This window comes from Podarcis bocagei (genome assembly GCF_964188305.1).
Source record: "Podarcis bocagei genome assembly, chromosome: 7".
NCBI classification, from domain to species: Eukaryota; Metazoa; Chordata; class Lepidosauria; order Squamata; family Lacertidae; genus Podarcis; species Podarcis bocagei.
In genome coordinates this window covers 42,637,889-42,657,662 of record NC_138132.1, presented here as the reverse complement: position 1 = coordinate 42,657,662, position 19,774 = coordinate 42,637,889, and the positions used below count along the sequence as shown (strand labels likewise).

Sequence of the window (19,774 nt, the reverse complement as noted above, 5' to 3'; positions counted from 1 at the left end):
ATCAGGCCATCACGTATTTGTTTTCTAAAACCCTAAAGAGAAACAAAACAAGCAAAACCCCAAAACAGAAAAATAATAATGTAATTTTCCACCACAGAGTAAAATATGGCTTCCTCTTTCCTTAGTTCTTTTTAGGGTCCCCCCCCCCACACACACCTGCAGAGCTAGAAGCAGGAAGCATAGAACAAATGCAAAGGTCTCTTTTGACTATATGGCATGTGGAAAGTTGCTTATCTTGCATTCCCCCCCCCTTTTTAATAACCTTACACCCGAATTTATGTGGCTTTTATTTTATTTATTCTCCTAGAAAAAGATCTACAAGTATAAGAAGGTTCTGAGTAACCCAAGCCGTTTGGAGGTGGTTCTGAAGGAGATCCGGACCTTGGTGGACATGGCGCTAACGTCACCTTTGCAGGATGAATCGATTCATCAGGCTCCACTGGAGATTGTTTCCAAGTTGCTCTCAGAGGTAAACTTTGTGCGGCTCTTTTCTGTTAAAAAATGTTAAGTCTCAAATGTGTACCTGGATATCCAATGCCAAACAATATCTTTGGAGAAGTGATTGCGTGCAGCTGTTTACCTTGTCCAAACCAGGACTCCCAATTTGTCGGGTCACCCCAAATTTGCAGGTAGGCAGGCACACATGGAGCATCTTTGCACTGTTTTGCCATATTCATTAACGAGCTGGGTGGAGGGAGGTGGGAAGGTTAGAAAAACAGGCAAATCATGCAGAGGATAAGAAATGATTTGAAAAGCAGACTATGTGAACAGCTGTTGAAGGATATTGGACATTTATTTGTTTTTTGAATGCCATATACTCCTGCCTCCTCTGTCAAAGCTCCAAATAAACCTAGAAAACTGGTAAATGTGCAATCAGTTTATATTTATATAAATATAAACAGCAATTCCTTCAAAATGCGTAACTTCCAGAGGAAAAACCATTTTAGTCTGTCATAGTGAGAAAACAAAGAACCATAGATGTAAAGATTGATTGTCTTGTAGGCTTTTGTAGACTGCAGCTCACATAGTCAGATGCACAAAATATATAGGGCAACTGTTGAGGGACACACTATCTTGAGGGTGGTCTTCTGGGGGCCACATGTAGGCTGATGGCCAAAGCATGTGTGTGACCATCCTCCCTCTCTTCTGCCCCCCTTCCTCATCTAGTGGGCTGCCAGGAAAGAAACAGAGGGCTTTTGAAATTAAACAAGAGCCACGTGGGATTCAGCTGAGGGCTGCATGTGGCCACAGAGCCAGTGGGTGGTATTCCGTAATACTCCTACTCAGAGTAGACCCACTGAAATTAATGGGCATGGCTAACTTAAGTTCATTCATTTCAATAGATATTCTCAGAGTAAGAGTCAAATACAACTCCAAAGTTGTCCATCCCTGATAAATGGGGCATGTTCCAGCTAAAGGGAAGCACTTTGAAGAATGAGTGTCCATAGGGCTTTTTCCAGGGGAACAGGCAAGGGACTAAAACACTGAATGAGGGAAGTAGACATGAGAAAGGTAGTGTCTGTACATTTTGCCTCGCATCTCAGGTTCTGCAAATGCCAGGAACCAGTCCTCTTTTAAAACGAGGTTCATTGCCGGGCTCTTTCCTTTTGAAATAAATGAGACCTTGTCCATACTGTAAGGGAAAATGCCGTTGTTGTTTTTTAAAAAAGCAACTATTCAGAGTTTGAGGAAAGTAAAACAGGTCTTCTACCTTTTCCTAAAAATTGTTAATGTTAGGATGGAGCAGGTCTCATTAGACCAACTGATTCCAGAGAGACACAAGAAAGGCCCTGCTCCCATACTATCAGCCATGCACCATGATAGCACTCTGTGTATGAACCTTGTCTGTGAGATGTGCAGGCGGGTTTTGTGCCACTATAGACCAAACTTGGTTAATAGAAATATAGCAAGATCTGCAGCTCAACTGCAGACCATCTGCCTTGCATGCAAAAGGCCACAGGTTCAATCCCTGGCAATCTCCAGGTAGGGCTGGGAATGCCCTCTGTCTGAAACTCTGGAGAGCTGCTGCCAGCCAGTGTTGACAATACTAAGCTAGATGCCCAATAACATGGTATAAGGCAATTTTCTATGTTCTTGTGTGGGAGCAGATGCACACAGAGTAGTCAGATACCAAAAGCTGCCTTATACTAGGTCAGACTCTTGGTCCATCTAGCTCAGTGCTTCGGCCTGCTGCTTTTTTTACGGCAGCAATTTATGATGCTGCGCTACTGCAGTTTGCTTTATTGCTAGGTTTGCTTTTAATTTTGTTGTGATATATTTATTGCAAGCTGCCTTGAGTACGATTTTATCATTGGAAGGTGAGATATAAATGTCCAAACAAATAAATAGTGGCTACTCGGCCTGGCAGTGGCTCTCCAGGGTCTTAGGCAGAGGCCTTTTCTGTCAGCTGCTACCCAAGATCTTACTCAAGACCCCTTTTTCCATAGAAATAAGGACTCAAGAAGGGCCCGTCTGGTCTAGCTTCCTGTTCTCACAGTGGCTGACCTGAACACAAGAGCACTCATCCCACTTGTGATTCTTAGCAACTGGTATTCAGAGACATACTGCCTCCGACAGCAGAGGCAGAACATAGCTATAGTAGCTAGTAGTCATTGATAGCCTTATCCTCCCTCAATTCATCTTATCCTCTCTTAACTCCATCCAAGTGGGTGACCTTCGCTGCTTCTTGTGGGAGTAAACTCTAGCGTTGCCAAGGGTTGAAGCTAGGATCTTTTGCACAGGTTCTGCTGCTGAGCTGTGTTCCCTCTCCCACTTAGGTAAATGTGTAAGGGGAGAAGCCATAGCCCAGAGGTAGCCAACAGCCCTCCAGCTGTTGCTGAACTACAGCTTCTACCAGTCCCAGCCAAAATGAACCCAGTGGTCGGGGATGATGGGAGTTGTAGTCCAACAACATCTGGCGGGGAGCATGTTGCCTATTCCTGCCAGAGCTTAGTGGTGGAGCACATTCAACCTAGACATAAAGTCCCAGTTAAAGATCTTGGATAGTAAGGGGAAAAGTTACGAGAGCGCTGTTGTAACTATGCTGTGTACACAGAATAGTTCCATTGAAATTAATGGGCTTAAGTTAGTGATGCCGGTTTGTTTCAGTGGGTCTATTCTGAGTAGAACTAACTTTGAATAACTGGAAAGCTTTTGTCAGTCAGAGCCAACAGTACTTGGCTACATGGTTCGACTGGGCATGTTATCCAGAAATGTTCATTGTGGGTTGTTGACTTGGACAGACACCTTTGGTATGGGAGACATTATTCAGTTATGAAGACCAAGTTGACCTGCATATACACATGCAAATTTTCACCTGCAGGCCACAGATTCAGGACCAAAGCTGAGCTCGCTGTCTTTGCTTTCACACAAAAATCCAGTATTGATACCACCTAACCCCAGCAGCCCAAAATTAGTGGGGGTGGGATGAACAGTCTTTTTGGTTGTCACTGATCACTGGAAGTTAGAAACTCTTACAGATCCACTGCAAATCACCCAGGTGCTGCTGTGGTACCATCTGCCAACCCCTGCTCTGGGGCCTGTGCTTGGATGGGATGCTCTTCAGGTCCAGTCTTGAACTCTATGCAGGACAAAGGGATGGGTGCTAGAACATATGGGGGCTGATGGGCCACTCTTTTAAGACTGTGCCATATTGGCCACTCTTCAAGACAGGACGCTTAAGGGAAAAGGACTTGCAAGCCTACCCAGATTTAAAAAAGAACAAAAACAAAGCAGGCTTGCTTGCTGATTTTCTCATTTGTTTTCCCCTTTCAGAATAATAACTTAACCACTCAAGAGCATGAAAACATTATTGTGGTGAGTATGGAGTAACATATTTTTGTCGTTAACTTCATTTAGTTTTGCTTACCTTTTCCCCATCTTTTTTTCTTCTGCTCATTTTTCTGTACTGTTCTACTATAGATCTAAAACTGGTTTCATTCTCAGGGTTTCTCCTCACTACCACAAAGAAATTTGGAATGTTAGTTTCATGAGCATATGAGAGTTTTTATGTACATCCTAACAAAAATGCAGTTCCTAAATTACTTGGGGGGGGTCTACGTTTGAGGAGGCCATGGTTATAAATTCTACTCTAGGCCACACTCCTGACTGTTTCAGGACCTGTTGGTTCCAGCAGGTATGGGGACAGATCATAAATACATATGAGATGTTCACTTTGCCTAGTTAATTTGTGTTTGTTCCATCAGGCTTTTTTCAGCAGTTTTTTTTGTCAGTTTTTGCATTATTACTGACTTGACCTGCTGCAATTGGGCAAACGTAATACATTTCTTAAAAATAGCACTGCATTGAAAGCATCCTCACATGTAACATTAAGACAAGCACTGGCTGGACTCAAGCAAGCAAATGTGTGGGCTCTCAGAGAGGGGATTGTGGCCTCTTTGCTCCTCATTCTGATGCTACACTGCCCTAAGCTAAGCAGTGGGAAACTTCATGTGGCCCTCCAAGTCTCTCTGTCTGGCCCTCGGAACTCTCACTAGGCCATACCACAGGCAAACAATGTTTGCAAAAAGTGCAAACTTTAGGGGAAGGTGTGTGCATAATGCATTATATTAGGGGGAATTCCTTGCAAAAATGTTTACATTAGGCAAAACTGCATATAAAAATGTGTTCCCTGGGAGAAAATTGTAGTAAAATGCTGGTGAATTTTCATGAGGGTTTAAAAAATAATAATTTGCAATTTGCTGTAAAATGTGGAGAACTGAATTTAAGATTGGAACAATGAGATGCTGAGAGAACTGACACTGACAGTTCCTTCCATTCCTATTGTGAACATGACCCATGCCTAAACCTAAATCCACAATTTTTGACTCCTGACCTCACCCGTTTCCTGCATAAATATCTAATCCCAAATGTTTCTGGTTTGCTAGTTAAATAAGAGGAAAAGTAAGTATTTGTCCTCTCCATAGAGCCATTAAAAATAAATAAATAACTAAATAGATCCTAATGATGCTAGCAATTTGTTAGAGAGGTGAAAATTGCCTCCCCTCATTCTAATTTAATTTCGGCCACTGGCGATTTCCAGGAGATTTACTCGGTAATCCAATATAGGATGTTGCTATCACCTGATCATATCATGTCTCGGCAAATCTTCCAGTAAAAGCAACACGACAGCAGAGCACAGCTGTCGCCAGGTGTGAATTTTGCACTTAGCCACCACTCGGGAGCCCAGTTGAGCTGGGTGGTTGTCATGGCAATCCGTTTCCAAAGCCACAGTTAACATTTCCTTTCGATCCCAAATAGGTTAATTTGTGCTCCCTGTTATTACCTGCCAGCAGTATAGTCAGAATGCCCTTTGAGGGGTGGGGTGGGCCACTGAAAAACAAATGTTCTCTGCTGTCCTGATTTGGAGTTCAGCAGCAGCAGGATGGAGGTTCAGGATGCTTGCCCCATTGTTTCCTGCAAAAATCCTATAACTTTTTATACCACAAACGTTGTACCTGGGGTGTTGTTCTGCTTTTATTGTGCCATAGTGCAAATGGGCCTCTCCAGGTGGCAATAATATGGTAACATAGAGGGAGGCAATGTAGAATAAATAATAAAACAGAATGAAGTGTGAACAGCGGGAAAAGGCACTCCTAACCACCTGAGCCTCCAGTGACAGGGTTGAATCCAAGAGCAGCCCCCAAACTTCAGATCTGCTCCTCCTTATTGGCATATAGAATCCTTAACGACCTGGGGCCAGTTTGCCTGAAGGATTCCGTTACCCATTTGTGCCCACTTGACCTCTTCTGTTTGTGCTACTCACAATGTACCACACAATGTTGCTACTGCACTTGCAAGGAACTGATCCTTCACTGTCACGCCTCCTGCCCTCTCAAACTCCCCTCCCATTGACATTAGGCAGGCACCACTGCTGTACTCTTTTCAGCACCTGCTAAAAACTTTTTTTTGTTTAGGCAAGCCTACCCAGACATGTAACGTCAACGCATATTTTTAGTTTACAATGTATGTATTTAATTTGTTGGTTTTATTTCTGTTACTGGTTTTTTTATATATACACGGCCTTGGCTGGGGAGTGTGGGGTATAAATAAAAATTCTTATTCTTATTCTTATTATATAAAAACAGACTTGTTTTTAACTTGTGACTCTTAATGACAAATTTGATGCATATTGTACGTTCTTTGTAAGCTGCTTAGAGATCTCATTTACTCTTAAGCCGTATACAAATTCTGTTAGGTAAATAAATGTGTGCAAACTTCTGGCGTTTGAAAGATTTAACACAAAGTGTCCCAGCTGTTGTGCTTAAAGAGATCAACTTTGTAAACTGATACCAGGAATCCCTTAGTTCAGGGATAGAAAGGCCCAAGGGCCTCCCCGGATACTGAGAATCTTTTGTTCCAGCAACGCTGTAATTTACAATGAAGGCAGCAGTGACATAATGTCATTACATGCACCACAGCAGCTATAAACCTTTAATATATTTACTGTATGTAACCACATTGAGTTGCCTAGTGATGGGCAGAGAAAGGATGGCCCAGGGTGTAGGTACAGCAAACATCTTGTTTTGACTGAGTAATTTCCACAAAAAGCAGCAAAGCTCTGAGACTCCCCTGCACAAAATATGGAGAGTTTAGCTTTTTTGCAGCAGGGTGGGGAATGCCAGGTCTAGGGGCCAAGTGTGGCCTCCGGGTCTCTCTGCCTGGCCCTTGGGACTCTCTGCAGGCCACACCCCTCACTGGCCCTGATTCGTACACAGATTTTGCCTAGCTGTAAGGAGTCACTGAATGGGACACAGGTGGCGCTGTGGGTTAAACCACAGAGCCTAGGACTTGCCGATCAGAAGGTCGGCGGTTTGAATCCCCGCGACAGGGTGAGCTCCCGTTGCTCAGTCCCTGTTCCTGCCAACCTAGCAGTTCGAAAACACGTCAAAGTGCAAGTAGATAAATAGGTACCACTCCGGCAGGAAGGTAAACAGCGTTTCCGTGCACTGCTCTGGTTCGCCAGAAGCGGCTTAGTCATCCTGGCCGCATGACCCGGAAGCTGTATGCCGGCTCCCTTGGCCAGTAAAGCGAGATGAGCTTTACCTAATGGCCAGGGGTCCTTTTACCTTTAAGGAGTCATTGAACTCTGATATTGCCTCTTTTGGTTGCCTGGGTGTAGTGTAAAGGGGTGTGTGAGAGCATGTGTAGAAACTTGCCTACTGTATAAAGGTAAAAATTGCATTTCTTTCTTTGCCCACTTTTGCCTCTGGCCCTGCCCACCACCAGCATGTGGCCCCCAGACTTTGCAAGAAGCATCTTTGAGCAGCCTTTGAAAATAAGTCTTATCAAGTTAATAGTCTGAAAATTTTCTTACTTACTCACCTCTATTGAATGTTAGTTTGTGAAAGTTAGAAAGCAGAGGGGATGGAAATCCCTGTATGTGCTTCCAGTTTACTACAGCTTCATCTGTATGTTCCACTAGCAGGAATTCTGACTTGCCATAGTAACATTTGTGAAATGTTGTGTGAAAACGTGTCATCATCCTGCTGACAGGGACACAAATGTGACTTGCAAGGTAGCTTTCTTTGCACTGGCAGCACAAAAGGTTAGAAATGAATTTGCTGCCCCAAATGTGGTTAGGCATTATGGAGAACTACCCTAACTGCCAGCCTGTCACATGGTTTTGTTATTAGTTGTTTGCTTTCTTTTATAAACTTTATAGTGGGTTGATGCTTCTAAGGCATCAAGAAGGGGGGAGAAGGGTTCAAATCAGAGCCTCCAGAAACCAGCCTCAAGCATCTTACCTCTACTCCACTAACTGGTGCTCTGGCATCCTTGGCAAACCAGCAAACTAAATAAGCAGTGTGGGGGCCCCCTTACTTTAGTGTGTTTCCCTAGTATCCTGACTATTGTCTTAGTCTACATTATCTGCCTCCTTGGATTCTTTTCTCCCAGTGCTGGAACCCTAGCCCCAGGCCCCTGCCATCCCTGGGCCCTATGGCTACCTCTGTGCTTGACAGAGTCTAGGGGCTTAACAGTGTTTTAATTTGTACAGTGTTTGCTGTACCACAGTACCTGTACCGCTGTACCTAACATTTGTTTTTCTGTTTTGGGTTGCAAGCAAATAAATACTAGACAGATGCTGCTTTAATTATTATTTAAATGGTTTTCATCTTTTACATATAGATACTTTATAAGAAAACTGGAAAGATGATTACACACAAACGATGAATGAATGATTAAGTAAATTATGGGGTTATGCAATAATGTCAAGACTAATTTATTATGTTGGTGTGAATGATGGAAAAAATAATAAGTAATCAACATTTGTATGTACTTATTGATATTGGTAAAATAGAACTTACTTATTTTACAGAATATATTCATGTAATATGCAAACAGGAATTGCATACCAATATGAGTTCAAATTGGATTTTTTCCTTTAACTTAAATTAATAATGCAACTTTCTGTCCCTGACACAGTCAAATATCTTATGTATAATCCTGTCCTATCTCTATTTTTAGGCACTTGCACCTTTGCTGGAAAACAACCACCCACCTCCTGACTTGTGTGAATTTTTCTGCAAGGTATTTCTGAAATGTGTGTGTGTGTTTTAAAACGTTCCCCAGACTTTGCTATGCTCAGTGCACATCTACGCTGCTGACTTCAACTGGTTTAACCTTCATGGGAGGTTTGAATATACACTTTACGTTCTGTGCATTCAGGAGTTTCCCTACCCTCAGTGTTTGGGCATGCTCCTTTCTGGTGCCACCAATATAACCATGGATCTTTCTCTGCTGTTAAAATAAATGGGTGGTTTCCTCCACATATAGCCAGGCTCCATGTGCATATTGAAGCCATTGTATTGGGGGCCTTAATTCTGGCAACGTTTTCCAGATATTTTAATGCAAAGCCATTACATTTTTAAAAACAGCCTGTACATACAGGAACAGGAAGTGGACCATAGCCCAGTGACAGAACACATAGGAAATTTCAGACGCAGCAAGATAGGCTTGTGCTGTCTCTGCCTTTCTTCAAAGCCTAGTGCAAAGTGAGAGACCGGCCCTCCCCAAGTTCACTGGTACATGCAGACAACTTGGTGGAGGAGTTTGGCATTTGGCGATCCTGGGTAACAACTAGCTACAAAGCAATGTAGTGGTTAAGAGTGGGAAACCAGGATTCGAATCACACTCAGCCAGAAAGCTCAGTAGGTGACCTTGGGCCAGCCACTGACTTTTCACCTAGTGTTCTTCAACTTTGGGTCTCCTGATGTTGTTGGGCTGCAATTCCCATCATCCCCACGCCAGCTTAGCCAATGGCCGGGGATGATGGGGCAACATTTGGGGTTCCAAGGTTGAAAATACCATCTTAGCTCTACTGGCCTCACAGGGTTGTTACAATAAACTGTTGGTGTGAGCCAGCTGTGCTCTCCTTATGTTCTTGATACATGCATTGTTTTTGCCCAATGACAGTTCAATGTGTATCGACCATGGTTGTCCCTCCTGTTTCATAAGATTCAGATCTTCCATAGTCAAAATTTGTTTTTAGAGTTCCCAGTAAGCTATCTCTTTAGAATTCTTCACACAGTTTTAGTGCATTTTTGTAACCCACAATTTGAAAAACCAATTTGGGACCACCTAATTTTCTTGTGTTGATTTATTTGATGGCTTTGTATAATCGTTGGTGAGAGATCAAGTTGCCTCTTCTCAACTCTTTTTTCAAATATATGTGTCTGTGTGCTTTCTTAATGCAGCATTGCAGAGAACGCCCTCGATCCATGGTGGTCATAGAAGTGTTCACTCCGGTTGTACAAAGAATCCTCAAACACAATATGGTGAGTTAAGTTGCTTATTTTATTTATTTCATGTTATTCCGTTTATGGATTACTTCCTATAAAATATTTCTTAAAGTGATTTAGCAATAAAAACATCAACAATAAAAAAGATCGAAATTCTATACAAACATACACAATCAAAATACTTATATTTGCAAAATCCATTTCATATATAAAAACCATTTCAAATCCAGCCCAGATACAGTGAAATAACAATCTCCACATTTTTAAAAATACAAACAAACAAAAACCAAACTTCTAATCAGCTACAAAGATGTTCCTGTTTAATCAGGCTGCAGATTTTTTAACCAAAGTTGTGGGGTGTTTTTTTCTCCTGTTCAAGTCATTAGAAACAGCAGGCACCAACTTAAAAGAGGCCTCCCTCTCTCTTGCAAACTGGAGAGACTGCTTCTTTTAAGACAGAAAGGGGCTGAGCATCCTCTGAATGCAGAAGGATCCAGGTGCAATCCCTTGAATCCCTGGTGAAAAGGATCCAGTAGCGGAGGTTCAGAAGGATTTCTGCCTGGGAACCCTGAGTTGCAACTGCCTGTTGCTCTAGGCAGTACTTGGTCAGATGGACTAATCGTCTCTGACCTGTTAAAAAGCAGCTTCTGGCACTCGTGTTTCTTCTATGGCACAAGCTTGTGTTGTGTAAAAACAAAGGAAATGACGCTTTTTGCTTCAGGGGGAGCTGGTGCCCTTGCATGTCCTGCTCGTAGGCTGCTCAGGGGCATCTAGTTGGCCACTACGAGAAACATGATATCGGACTAGATTGGTCCCAAGGTCTGATCCAGGGGAGTTCTTTTTATGTTTTCATGGCCTGACCCAGCAGGGCTCTTTGTGATAACATGTGCAGTGTGCTTATCTTTCTTTCCTCCTACATGAAACACTGTCTTGTGCTACTAAGCCAAGTGCTGTCAGTGGCTACTAATCCTGATGGCTGTGTTCTACCTCCCTATTGGAGGCAGCAGGCCTCTGAATACCAGTTGCTTGAAACTGCAGTTGGGCAGAGTGCTGTTGTGCTCAGGCCTTGCTTGCTGGCTTCCCAGAGGCACCTGGGCGGCCACTGTGAGAACAGGATGCTGGACTAGACAGGCCTTTGGTCTGATCCAGACTCCAGGCTCTTCTTAGGTTTGTAATTATTTTTGCTCATATACAGACTTAATCAATAGATTGCTCAACATATGATGACTATTTTTTAACTGGATGACAAGCCCTTCTCTGAATAAATGCTGTCAAAGCCACAGGATGTAATTATTGCCTTCTTATGCTATGCAGCAAATTTCTTTGTAAGTGACGCTCCCTTTTTCCCATTTTCAAAAAAGTGCACATCGACTGATCTTGCAGCTGTTTGCAGGTCATTGCAGTGTGGAAAGGCTCACACCACTGGTGTCAGATTGCCTGCAATTTCTCACTTGGCACCAGGAATCTCCAACAACGTGTGTGTTAAGAATCCAGCGTGATACCAGATTTATTTCATTTTTTCATTCACATATTTTTAAATGTGTGGAAGGCAGGGGTTTTGTGGCCTACAAGCCTGGGTGTTTTGGTGGTGGAGACAGGATAGGGAATGGGTGGCGGGAAACAATTCCTTTAAAAAATCTCAATTAAGTAGCAATTAAGTTGAAGGTTGGAACAGACAATTGGCAATGGCTTGGGGGGGGTGTAAAATTGCTCTTTAGCTACAGGCTAGAAGATCAACTGTGCAGGCTAGATAATGAGAATCTGGATTTATTGTGTGCAAGTGGCCATGTTTTTTCTTCGCTCAGGCCTGCCTCAGCTGTTGCAGTCTGCCTTATTAGTTGTGACGGGATTGGACCACCGCCACACGTGACACCATAGGAGCATTTGTTATTCTAATGGCGTTATAAGTGGAAGCATAAATCTAGATTCCTTTTATGATCTCATGCACTTCTGTTTGCAGTCAAACCAGGAGGCTTTATAGTCAGGCACTGAATGACAACAGACTGAGGAATTTCATGAAGAAACAAGAGCAAAATGTTTTGCCAGGCAGAGGCCACATAGAGAGTCAAATCACAGCAGATGACAAGCTCCCTGCCCCCTGCCCCCGCCCAGTGCTCATACCCCTTGGTCCCCTGCTGACCCCACCACACTTAAAACACCTGGAAGAAGCTCTCAGTACAAAATCAGGTCTGTGACAAGCAATAGATTTTAGTAACGAAAGTCTGTTAATTTCTGCCGGTCTACTCTTGAGTATGATTTAGCTGATTATCACGCAGTAGTAATATACTGCTTTTCAGCTCTGAGATTCCTAAAGCAGTTTATGAAACTATTTAAAAAACAATTTTATAAAGGCATTTAAACCTCCTAAAATCAATATTGGTGCAAATGAGATGGTTACAGAGACTGCAGCTAATTTCTTGTTGAGAGCATTGAGGATTGCAAGTAGAAATCTTATCTTAACAAGCAGAATCTTGTTTCCCTACCCGTTTATGTTTTGATTATTTGGTATCTTATTTTTTGTGCATTAACTGATGCATATGTTTTATTGTGAGATCTGTTGGTGGGACCAATCCATAAATGTATTAATTACATGTACGTATAAATATGGGAAAAAATGCTTGATGACAAAAGTCAGCAAGCAGAAAGATAGGCTGGAGAATGTTATCTGTGCCTTGTTTGAATAGAAAATGTAATGACCATCTGGATGGCTCTGTTCTAGCAACACTCTCACAAGCCGTATGTCTCTGAATACCACTTGCTGGGACTCACAAGTGGGGAGTGTGCTGCTGTACTCAGGTCCTGCTTGTGGGCTTCCCATAGGCTTCTGGTTGGCCAATGTTTGAACAGGATGCTGGACAAGATAGGCCTTTAGCCTGATACCAGCTGCACTCCTCTTATGTTTGTATGAATGAAAGTGGGGGTTATAAGTGGTGACTAATGCTGCCTCACATTGTTAAACAGGTCCAGGTGAACATTTCCTCACTTAAAATCCACAGCTTGAATGAAGCCTTTCATCCATTCTTCTGTGACATTATTTGCTCTCTCTCTCCTGTTTTGGGCAGGATTTTGGGAAGTGCCCTAGGTTGAGGCTTTTTACTCAGGAGTACATTCTGGCCTTGAACGAACTGAACGCTGGCATGGAAGTAGTGAAGAAGTTTATTCACAGGTCAGTGGCTTGTTCTCTCTCAAAAACTCTGCCCTTCTAGGGTGTTAATCCTTTAATTCTCCTCTCTCTTCTTCATCTCCTCAGTAGCAGTACTAGAGTTGCCAGTAGTAAGTTTCAGAGCTGCTTCTATTCTACTGCCAAACATTGCTCTCCCGCAGAAAAAAAAATGTTGTGCATGGGTACATGCTGAGCAACCCTTTCTCAACATTCTAGTCCTACACTGCATTTTGTGTCCATAGATTCAGGCTACAGGCACACGACCTGCAAGCGACTTTATGGCAGGAGAGGCTAGGGAGAGAGAATTTAAATTTAAAGTGGGATAGCAGAAACATGTGAAAATGGGATGGCCCCTCTCACTTTTGGTTCTGGCTCTACTCATCTTGGGACATGGCCCTGTCTGCTTGTAGCTCTGATTCCACCCCCTCCAGCATGCAGCCCCCAGCAAATTACCCCTGGCAGAATGCAGCCTTTGGGGGAAAAGGTTCCCCACTTCTGATTTACTCCAGCACTGTTGCCTCGTGATTGTGCCCTCATGCTGCTACTTTTGTGTTGTCTTTCCAGCATGCATGGCCCTACCGGACAGTGCCCCCACCCCAGGGTCCTGCCAAATCTCGTGGCCGTCTGTTTAGCTGCCATTTATTCATGCTATGAAGAATTCATCAACAGGTTAGTAGTTGTGGTCTCTGGAGTGAAGGTCTTCTCTTTGGCATTTGGTTGACAGTTCACTTGTACTTTGGTTTTGGATGCCTGAGTAATCACAAAATTCATATGGTACACTGCCAGTTGCGAAAGGTTCATGGCCCAGCTTTCTCACAGTGGCAATTGGAGAAAAAAAGGATTGCCACTTCCGTGTTTACTCTGTGGCCTTTGAAGCACATGTCTGTGATTCACATGCCAGGCATGTATCTTTGTATATTCTGGTTCCTGCACCTTATTTATTTCATTACATTGATATTCTGCCTTTCCCTAAATACCAGAGCATTTTCTTTGTGCATTTCAGATATGAAGTTCAATTTAAATTGTGTTTGAATTTACACGGCATCAGGGGTAGCCAACATGGTGCCAGGACTGCTATTCCCATCAACCCTGGCCATCAAGGCCAGTCATAAAGGATGATGGGAGTTGTGGTCTGTCAACACCACGTTCCTTACGCCTGCACTGCATGAGTACTTCCAACCTCTTAGTCTAAGTAAGACATTCTTCCGTCCCACCCTCCAAGCCCAGGGTTTTTTAAATGAAGAGGTCCAGAATTAAGGCCTGCCTCAGAGCTATGTCATGTATCCCAGAAATCTCTTCACCTTAACTCTGAAGTATGTATGTGGGATGGGACTCCACACATGCTCAGAGGAACTTTGATTATCCTTCATATGTTCCACAACTGAGCCCTGCAGTGTGAGTGCAACCTGGGTGCATCCCATCACACGCCTTCCCCATTTGAACCTGAAGTGGTAGCAGATGGCAGTTAACCACAGTATAGCTTCTGTACTGTCCCAGATCAGACTTGGTGCACAGTGGGTCCCAAGTTCAATCCTTCGTATCACCAAATATGGCCTGTGTGAATCCCTGGAAAAACCATTAGTGTAGGTGGTTCTGAGTGTAGATGGAACAGTGGTCTGACTCAGGAGGGTAGGAAGCTTGCTAATATTTACACAAGCCCCAGGCCAAGTTCACTATCATCCCCAAGTGAACCATTTCCTCCCTCCCCACTCCCCATTACCAGAGGCACGAAAAGGATGTTGAGGGAGCAGTGGCAAGAGCCGTAGGATTTTCTAGCTTTCCATAGGGCTGGGAGAGTGTTGGGGGTGATGCCTCCAGACTCTACCCCTTCCTCAAGTAAACTCTCCAACAAAGCTGGACAGCTGTCTACTGGAGTATGAATTTCATCACAGTTTTTGCATCATTTGGAAGAGAGAACCACATTCCTCCCCATTAGCAATGGGTTCACAGGCCTTCAGAAAAATATGGCCCATACTGTAAATTCTTTGGGGAGATGTTTGTTTTCCTCTGGTATAAATAGAACTGTGGCAATTGCAAGGGGCCAAGATGTAAGCTGGGGATCTGTTACAACATAGCTAGGCTACCCCTCCTCCTTACTAATTTCTGTTGTGCCTGGCTAGTAAAGGCTTCTTTTTTAGACTTTAAAAAATTTATGTTTTTGAAACACAGCCGGGACAATTCTCCAAGCCTGAAGGAAATTCGTAACGGCTGCCAGCAGCCCTGTGACCGTAAGCCCAATTTGCCTCTCCGGCTGCTCCACACGAGTCCTGACTTGGTGTCCCAAGAGGCCACACTGACTGAGTCCCGCCTCAAGTCGGTCATCGTCACGTCGAACGAAATCCACGTGGAAGTCGAGCGCAACAACACAGCCAACCAGAAGATGACGGCCAACGTCGGCAACGACAGTGAGCCCAACCTGATAGACTGCTTGATGGTCAGCCCCACCTGTAGCACCATGAGCATTGAGCTCAGCGCCCAGGCGGATCGCATCCTCGGTTGCTACGTGGAAATACTCAAGATGCTGTGAGTAGTTTCCATGCCTTTTGAAGCTGCCTCTCTTGAACTGTGCGGGTGGGGGTGGGCGGTGGGGTGCATTTCTGCCTGGCTTTTTCTCTTCAACATCTGCAGGCATCCAGTGAGAGGTGTAAATAGCAGAGCAATAAATCTAATGCCGGCATTAATGTCTGCAACAGGCATCTGGCCCGGCCAGCGGAGCTCCAAAAATAGCTTCCAGCGGATGAAAAGGGCCAGTTTCTGTTTGCCCGTTGACCCCTGAGGATATTTTACAAGATAGCGATGTCACTGCCTGATTTTCTGGGTTGCTCCTTGCCTGCCAGTCACCCCTCCGCTTCTTCCATTTGAGGATTAGATCCCGACAAGTTTGCTCTCAGGCTTCCTAAGGGGCCAGCCAAAGAAGAAAATGGAATGTTCCTTTGATCAGTGTAGCAGAAGGCACAGGTGCAGGGGTTTCAGAGTGTGGTGGAACTCGTGTACGATAATTCACCACAGCTCTCTCAGGGGATCTTGCGTGGCTTCCCCCCCCCCCCACTTTCTCCCTCATCCCAGTAGTGCTCAAGGCACTGTGAGGGGCCATTGGACCGAGGTAAAGCACATGCATGGCATGGAGGAGGAGGAGGTTGTCCTAAACTCAATCGCTAGCATCTCCAGTTTTTAAAAAGGGATCAGGTGATGGGAAAGACACCTCTCTGCCAGAGACCTCATCCTAGTACACAGTACTGGGCTAGACAGAGGAAGTGTTACGGCTCAGTGGTAGAGCATTTGATTTGCATTAGAGAATATCACAGGTCCAGTCCCCAGCATCTCCAGGTAGGGCTGGGAAACACTCAAACAACCTGAAAGTTACAACAGAAGTGTGGAGTATAAATAGCACTATCAAGTTACAACAGCGTCGCAGCAAAGAGTTCCAAAGTAAAAAGCTGCCTGATTCAGAGCTCCTCTGTGTACACCCTCTATAAAGAGACTGGGTGCCCAGAGGGCAGGGAAGGGCAGCATTTATGTTCACGTAGCTAAGAAAAGGAAAGCATGGAATGTCAAATGTGCCATTTTTCACTGTCCGTCCCCCAGACTTCTATGTTGAGTTAGTTTTTCAGACAAAGCAATTTCCTAAATTTTGTCAAACCACCTGCTCTGTGGAGGACCCTCCAGGCTTTTCTTGCACGTGGCCACTAGCTGCATCCAAGAGGAGGGATACTAGTTCTATATAGATCAGAGGTGGAGTATGCGAATTGTCAGTGGGTAATAAAACTTAAGCTGGCTTTGGCTATATAGGCCTGCCTATTACCTTTGAGATGGAAAGACTCCCTGTTTGTAATCCTGGAGAGCAGCTGCCAGTCAATGACAACAGCACTGGACCAGATGGAGCAGTTTGATCAGTGAAGGAAAATATATCAGTCTTACTCAGAGTGGGCTCACTGAAATCAATGGTCATGACTAACTTAAGTCCATTAATTTCAGTGAATCTACTCCAAGTAGAACTTAGTTGGGCACCACCAATTCTCTGTATCCACTTTCAAAAGAAAGAAAAAGAGATGCAGCCATAAATGGAAGACAAAAAATCTCAGGCTACTGCGTTATCTTTAGATATCCCTCATGACCATGGCTTCAGAATGACGAAGGCTGCACGCAGTCCTAATGCTACTGGGAATAAGCCTCATTGTATTCAATGGGACTTAATTTCTGAGCAGACATGGCTAGGATTGTGCTGCAAGGCTGCACTTCTATATGTATACCTGGGAGTTAACTCCATTGAACTCAGCATAACTTACTTTCGAGCAGACATGTATAGAATTGCACTATAAGTGCAAGGCGGTTACCTTGCAGAGTAGGCAAAGAATAATTCACATTATTCTCTGATAGGAGTGTCTAATGCTTACAAAGCGAAAAGCCATAGGTGGGTCCTGCATCCATGATTTGGTTTGAATAATTACAATTTATTATTGCAATTATTCCCAGAATATGCTGTCTGCTTAGTATTGCACAAAGAATCTTACTGTCTCTGTTGCCTGTATCATGCTTGAGAGTGCTGAGTCAGATCCTTCAAAGAACAATTAAATGGATTGTGATGTTCTTTCTACGAGTTTGCCTTAATGCTGTCTCTAATAAGGAGCTTAGTTAAACTCCACTGAATGCAGAGATCTGTGGTTCACATGATGGAATGGCTTTCTTTTCAAACTGAAGCCTGCTATAGGAATGGGAGCAAAATTCAAACCAGTTCATATTTATAGGTGAATCAATCCAATTTGTACTTGAACTGAAACACAGCCATCCTTTGAACTTTGCACTTCTCCAACTTTTGCTATGTCGTTATCCAGCCAAGTAATGTGTGCAAAGATGCATATGTTAGTGGAAAAACATACAAAAACGTGTTGTATTAGGGGAAAGCTGCTTTGCAAAAATTGGTTATTCAGAGAAATTCACACTAAAATGCTGATGAACTTCCATGATGACTTTTAAAAATAAATAAATCACAAACTCGTGTGGGGAACTGAACTTCAAAGGAAATATGAGAAACTGAGAGACTGAAATTTGCAGGTTCACCCATCTTGACACTGCTGCGGTGTTTACTTGCAGAGCCAGGTAGAAGAGGAGATACTGGTTGGAATGCTTTTGCCTTTAATATGTTGCTGTCTTGTTTCTTTTTTTAAAGAGAACAGATATCACTCCTAAGAAGTTTATGTAGGTCTTTGAATGACAGGTTTCCTTTACAGGCTCCCAGAATATACAGGTTTTGGTGTGGTATCACTGTTAAACTGTGTGCTGCTTTAAGAGTGCAGTGCTACAAAGTGGTATATAAAACTATCAATAAAGAAATAGGCTGGTTTCAATGAAAAGGTGTTGACCAAACTGCAAACGGATTCCTTTTGTAGAGGAGAAAACTGAAGTAGGGGAGGTTGGCGGCCACTTAGGTCTTCTTTCAGCTTGGCCCCACCTTCTCCACATTCCCCTATAGGTCAGCTGCATGCTTCAAATACCCTGTGTGCATTCTCTGATGTTATGTTTATCGGGGTTGCCCCTGGCTGCTAATATGTTTTGGGATTGTTTCGGCTCTATGGGATCTGCAGGGCAGCTTTTTCTATTGAACCGAAAGACGACACTGGGAAAAGGGGAAAGGCCTCTGGTGGTGTCCATGGAGCAATGACAGCCATGGTGTGTGTGTGTGTGTGTGTGTGTGTGTGTGTGTGTGTGTAGATAGACAGACAGATAGGCGCATGCACACACACACACACACACACACACACGGATATACATGCAGCTCAGGCAGAGGCTTGTTTGATTTGCTGAGTTGACTGTAGTTACAAGCTGACATGCTGCAGGTTTGAAGGTGGGAAAAGAGAACTGACCAGGCTGTGTCACGTGGCAGCTCAGTAAGCCTTTGTGTCTTAGGGAGCTGATGGCCCTGCTGGCCATGAGCTTTCTGTGACCTTGGCAGAAAGGGTCGCACAGTCAGAGATGTGCAGCTGCTGGTGGCAGGGGGTATGTTTTGGGGTCTTTGCATGATTAGGAATTTTAAGCCCCACCTTTGCAACTGCTAATGGATTTGGGGCGGGGAGCACTTAGCTGGCCTGTTGATTGATGCTTCCTGTGTAAGTGGTGAGCCAAGCTTAATTTTGGAAATAAAGAGTTGCAAATGTCTTCTGAATGTCATATTGTTTGCACCGGGGAGATACCAGGTCAGATTGTTTGCCCATTTAGCCCAGTATTGTCTGTTCTAGTCTTTTGTCAACCTGACACCTTCCAGATGTTTTGGACTCCAGTTGGCAAGGAACAAGGAACAACTTTCTTTGCATGTAAAATGCTCTGGTTGTGTTTGCTTATCGCAGCCTTCCCCAAGTTGGTGCTCTCCAGATGCTTTAGACTGCAGCTCCCATCACCATTACCTGTGCTGGCTGGGGCTGAAGGAAGTTGTAGTCCAACAACATATGAGGGGCACCAGGTTGGCAGATGCTGGTCTTTCCTGGCTGGCAGCCACTTTCCAGGGTCACAGGCAGAAAAAAAGAGCTCTTTCCCACAACCTGCAGCCTGTGACCCCATAAAGATGCCGTGGATTGAGTTGCATGGCCAGTATTAAGTTACCTTTTTTCTTTTTCTTTCTTTAATTTGAAGGGAAGTTTACATCAGCACCCATTCCAAAAACTGTGTTCTTGTGATCAGATCTATGGTCCTCTCACATCATATCATCTTGAAAGACAGGAATAAGTCATGCATGCAGATTGTGTGTCCAGGTTATGCAATGGGCTACAGATGTAACAACAACAATAATAATAATAACAGAAGAAAATGAAAAGGTCACAACAAATGGAGTGGGTCACAAATAATGCTCCTTGCTATAGGGAGAGGATTTAGCCAAGAC

The 19,774-nt window shown here is 43.8% G+C and overlaps 1 protein-coding gene across 2 annotated transcripts in view; it reads left to right on the top strand.

The window, feature by feature from the left end:
* CMIP (c-Maf inducing protein) overlaps positions 1–19,774 on the top strand; it is a 143,607-nt gene that overhangs the window by 108,486 nt on the left and 15,347 nt on the right. For both annotated transcript variants that reach the window (XM_081202709.1, XM_081202710.1), the window contains 7 exons: positions 308–469; positions 3,775–3,816; positions 8,467–8,529; positions 9,696–9,776; positions 12,803–12,906; positions 13,468–13,572; positions 15,073–15,426. In XM_081202709.1, coding sequence (XP_081058835.1) covers positions 308–469; positions 3,775–3,816; positions 8,467–8,529; positions 9,696–9,776; positions 12,803–12,906; positions 13,468–13,572; positions 15,073–15,426 — 911 coding nt within the window. The remainder of the gene's footprint in view (positions 1–307; positions 470–3,774; positions 3,817–8,466; positions 8,530–9,695; positions 9,777–12,802; positions 12,907–13,467; positions 13,573–15,072; positions 15,427–19,774) is intronic.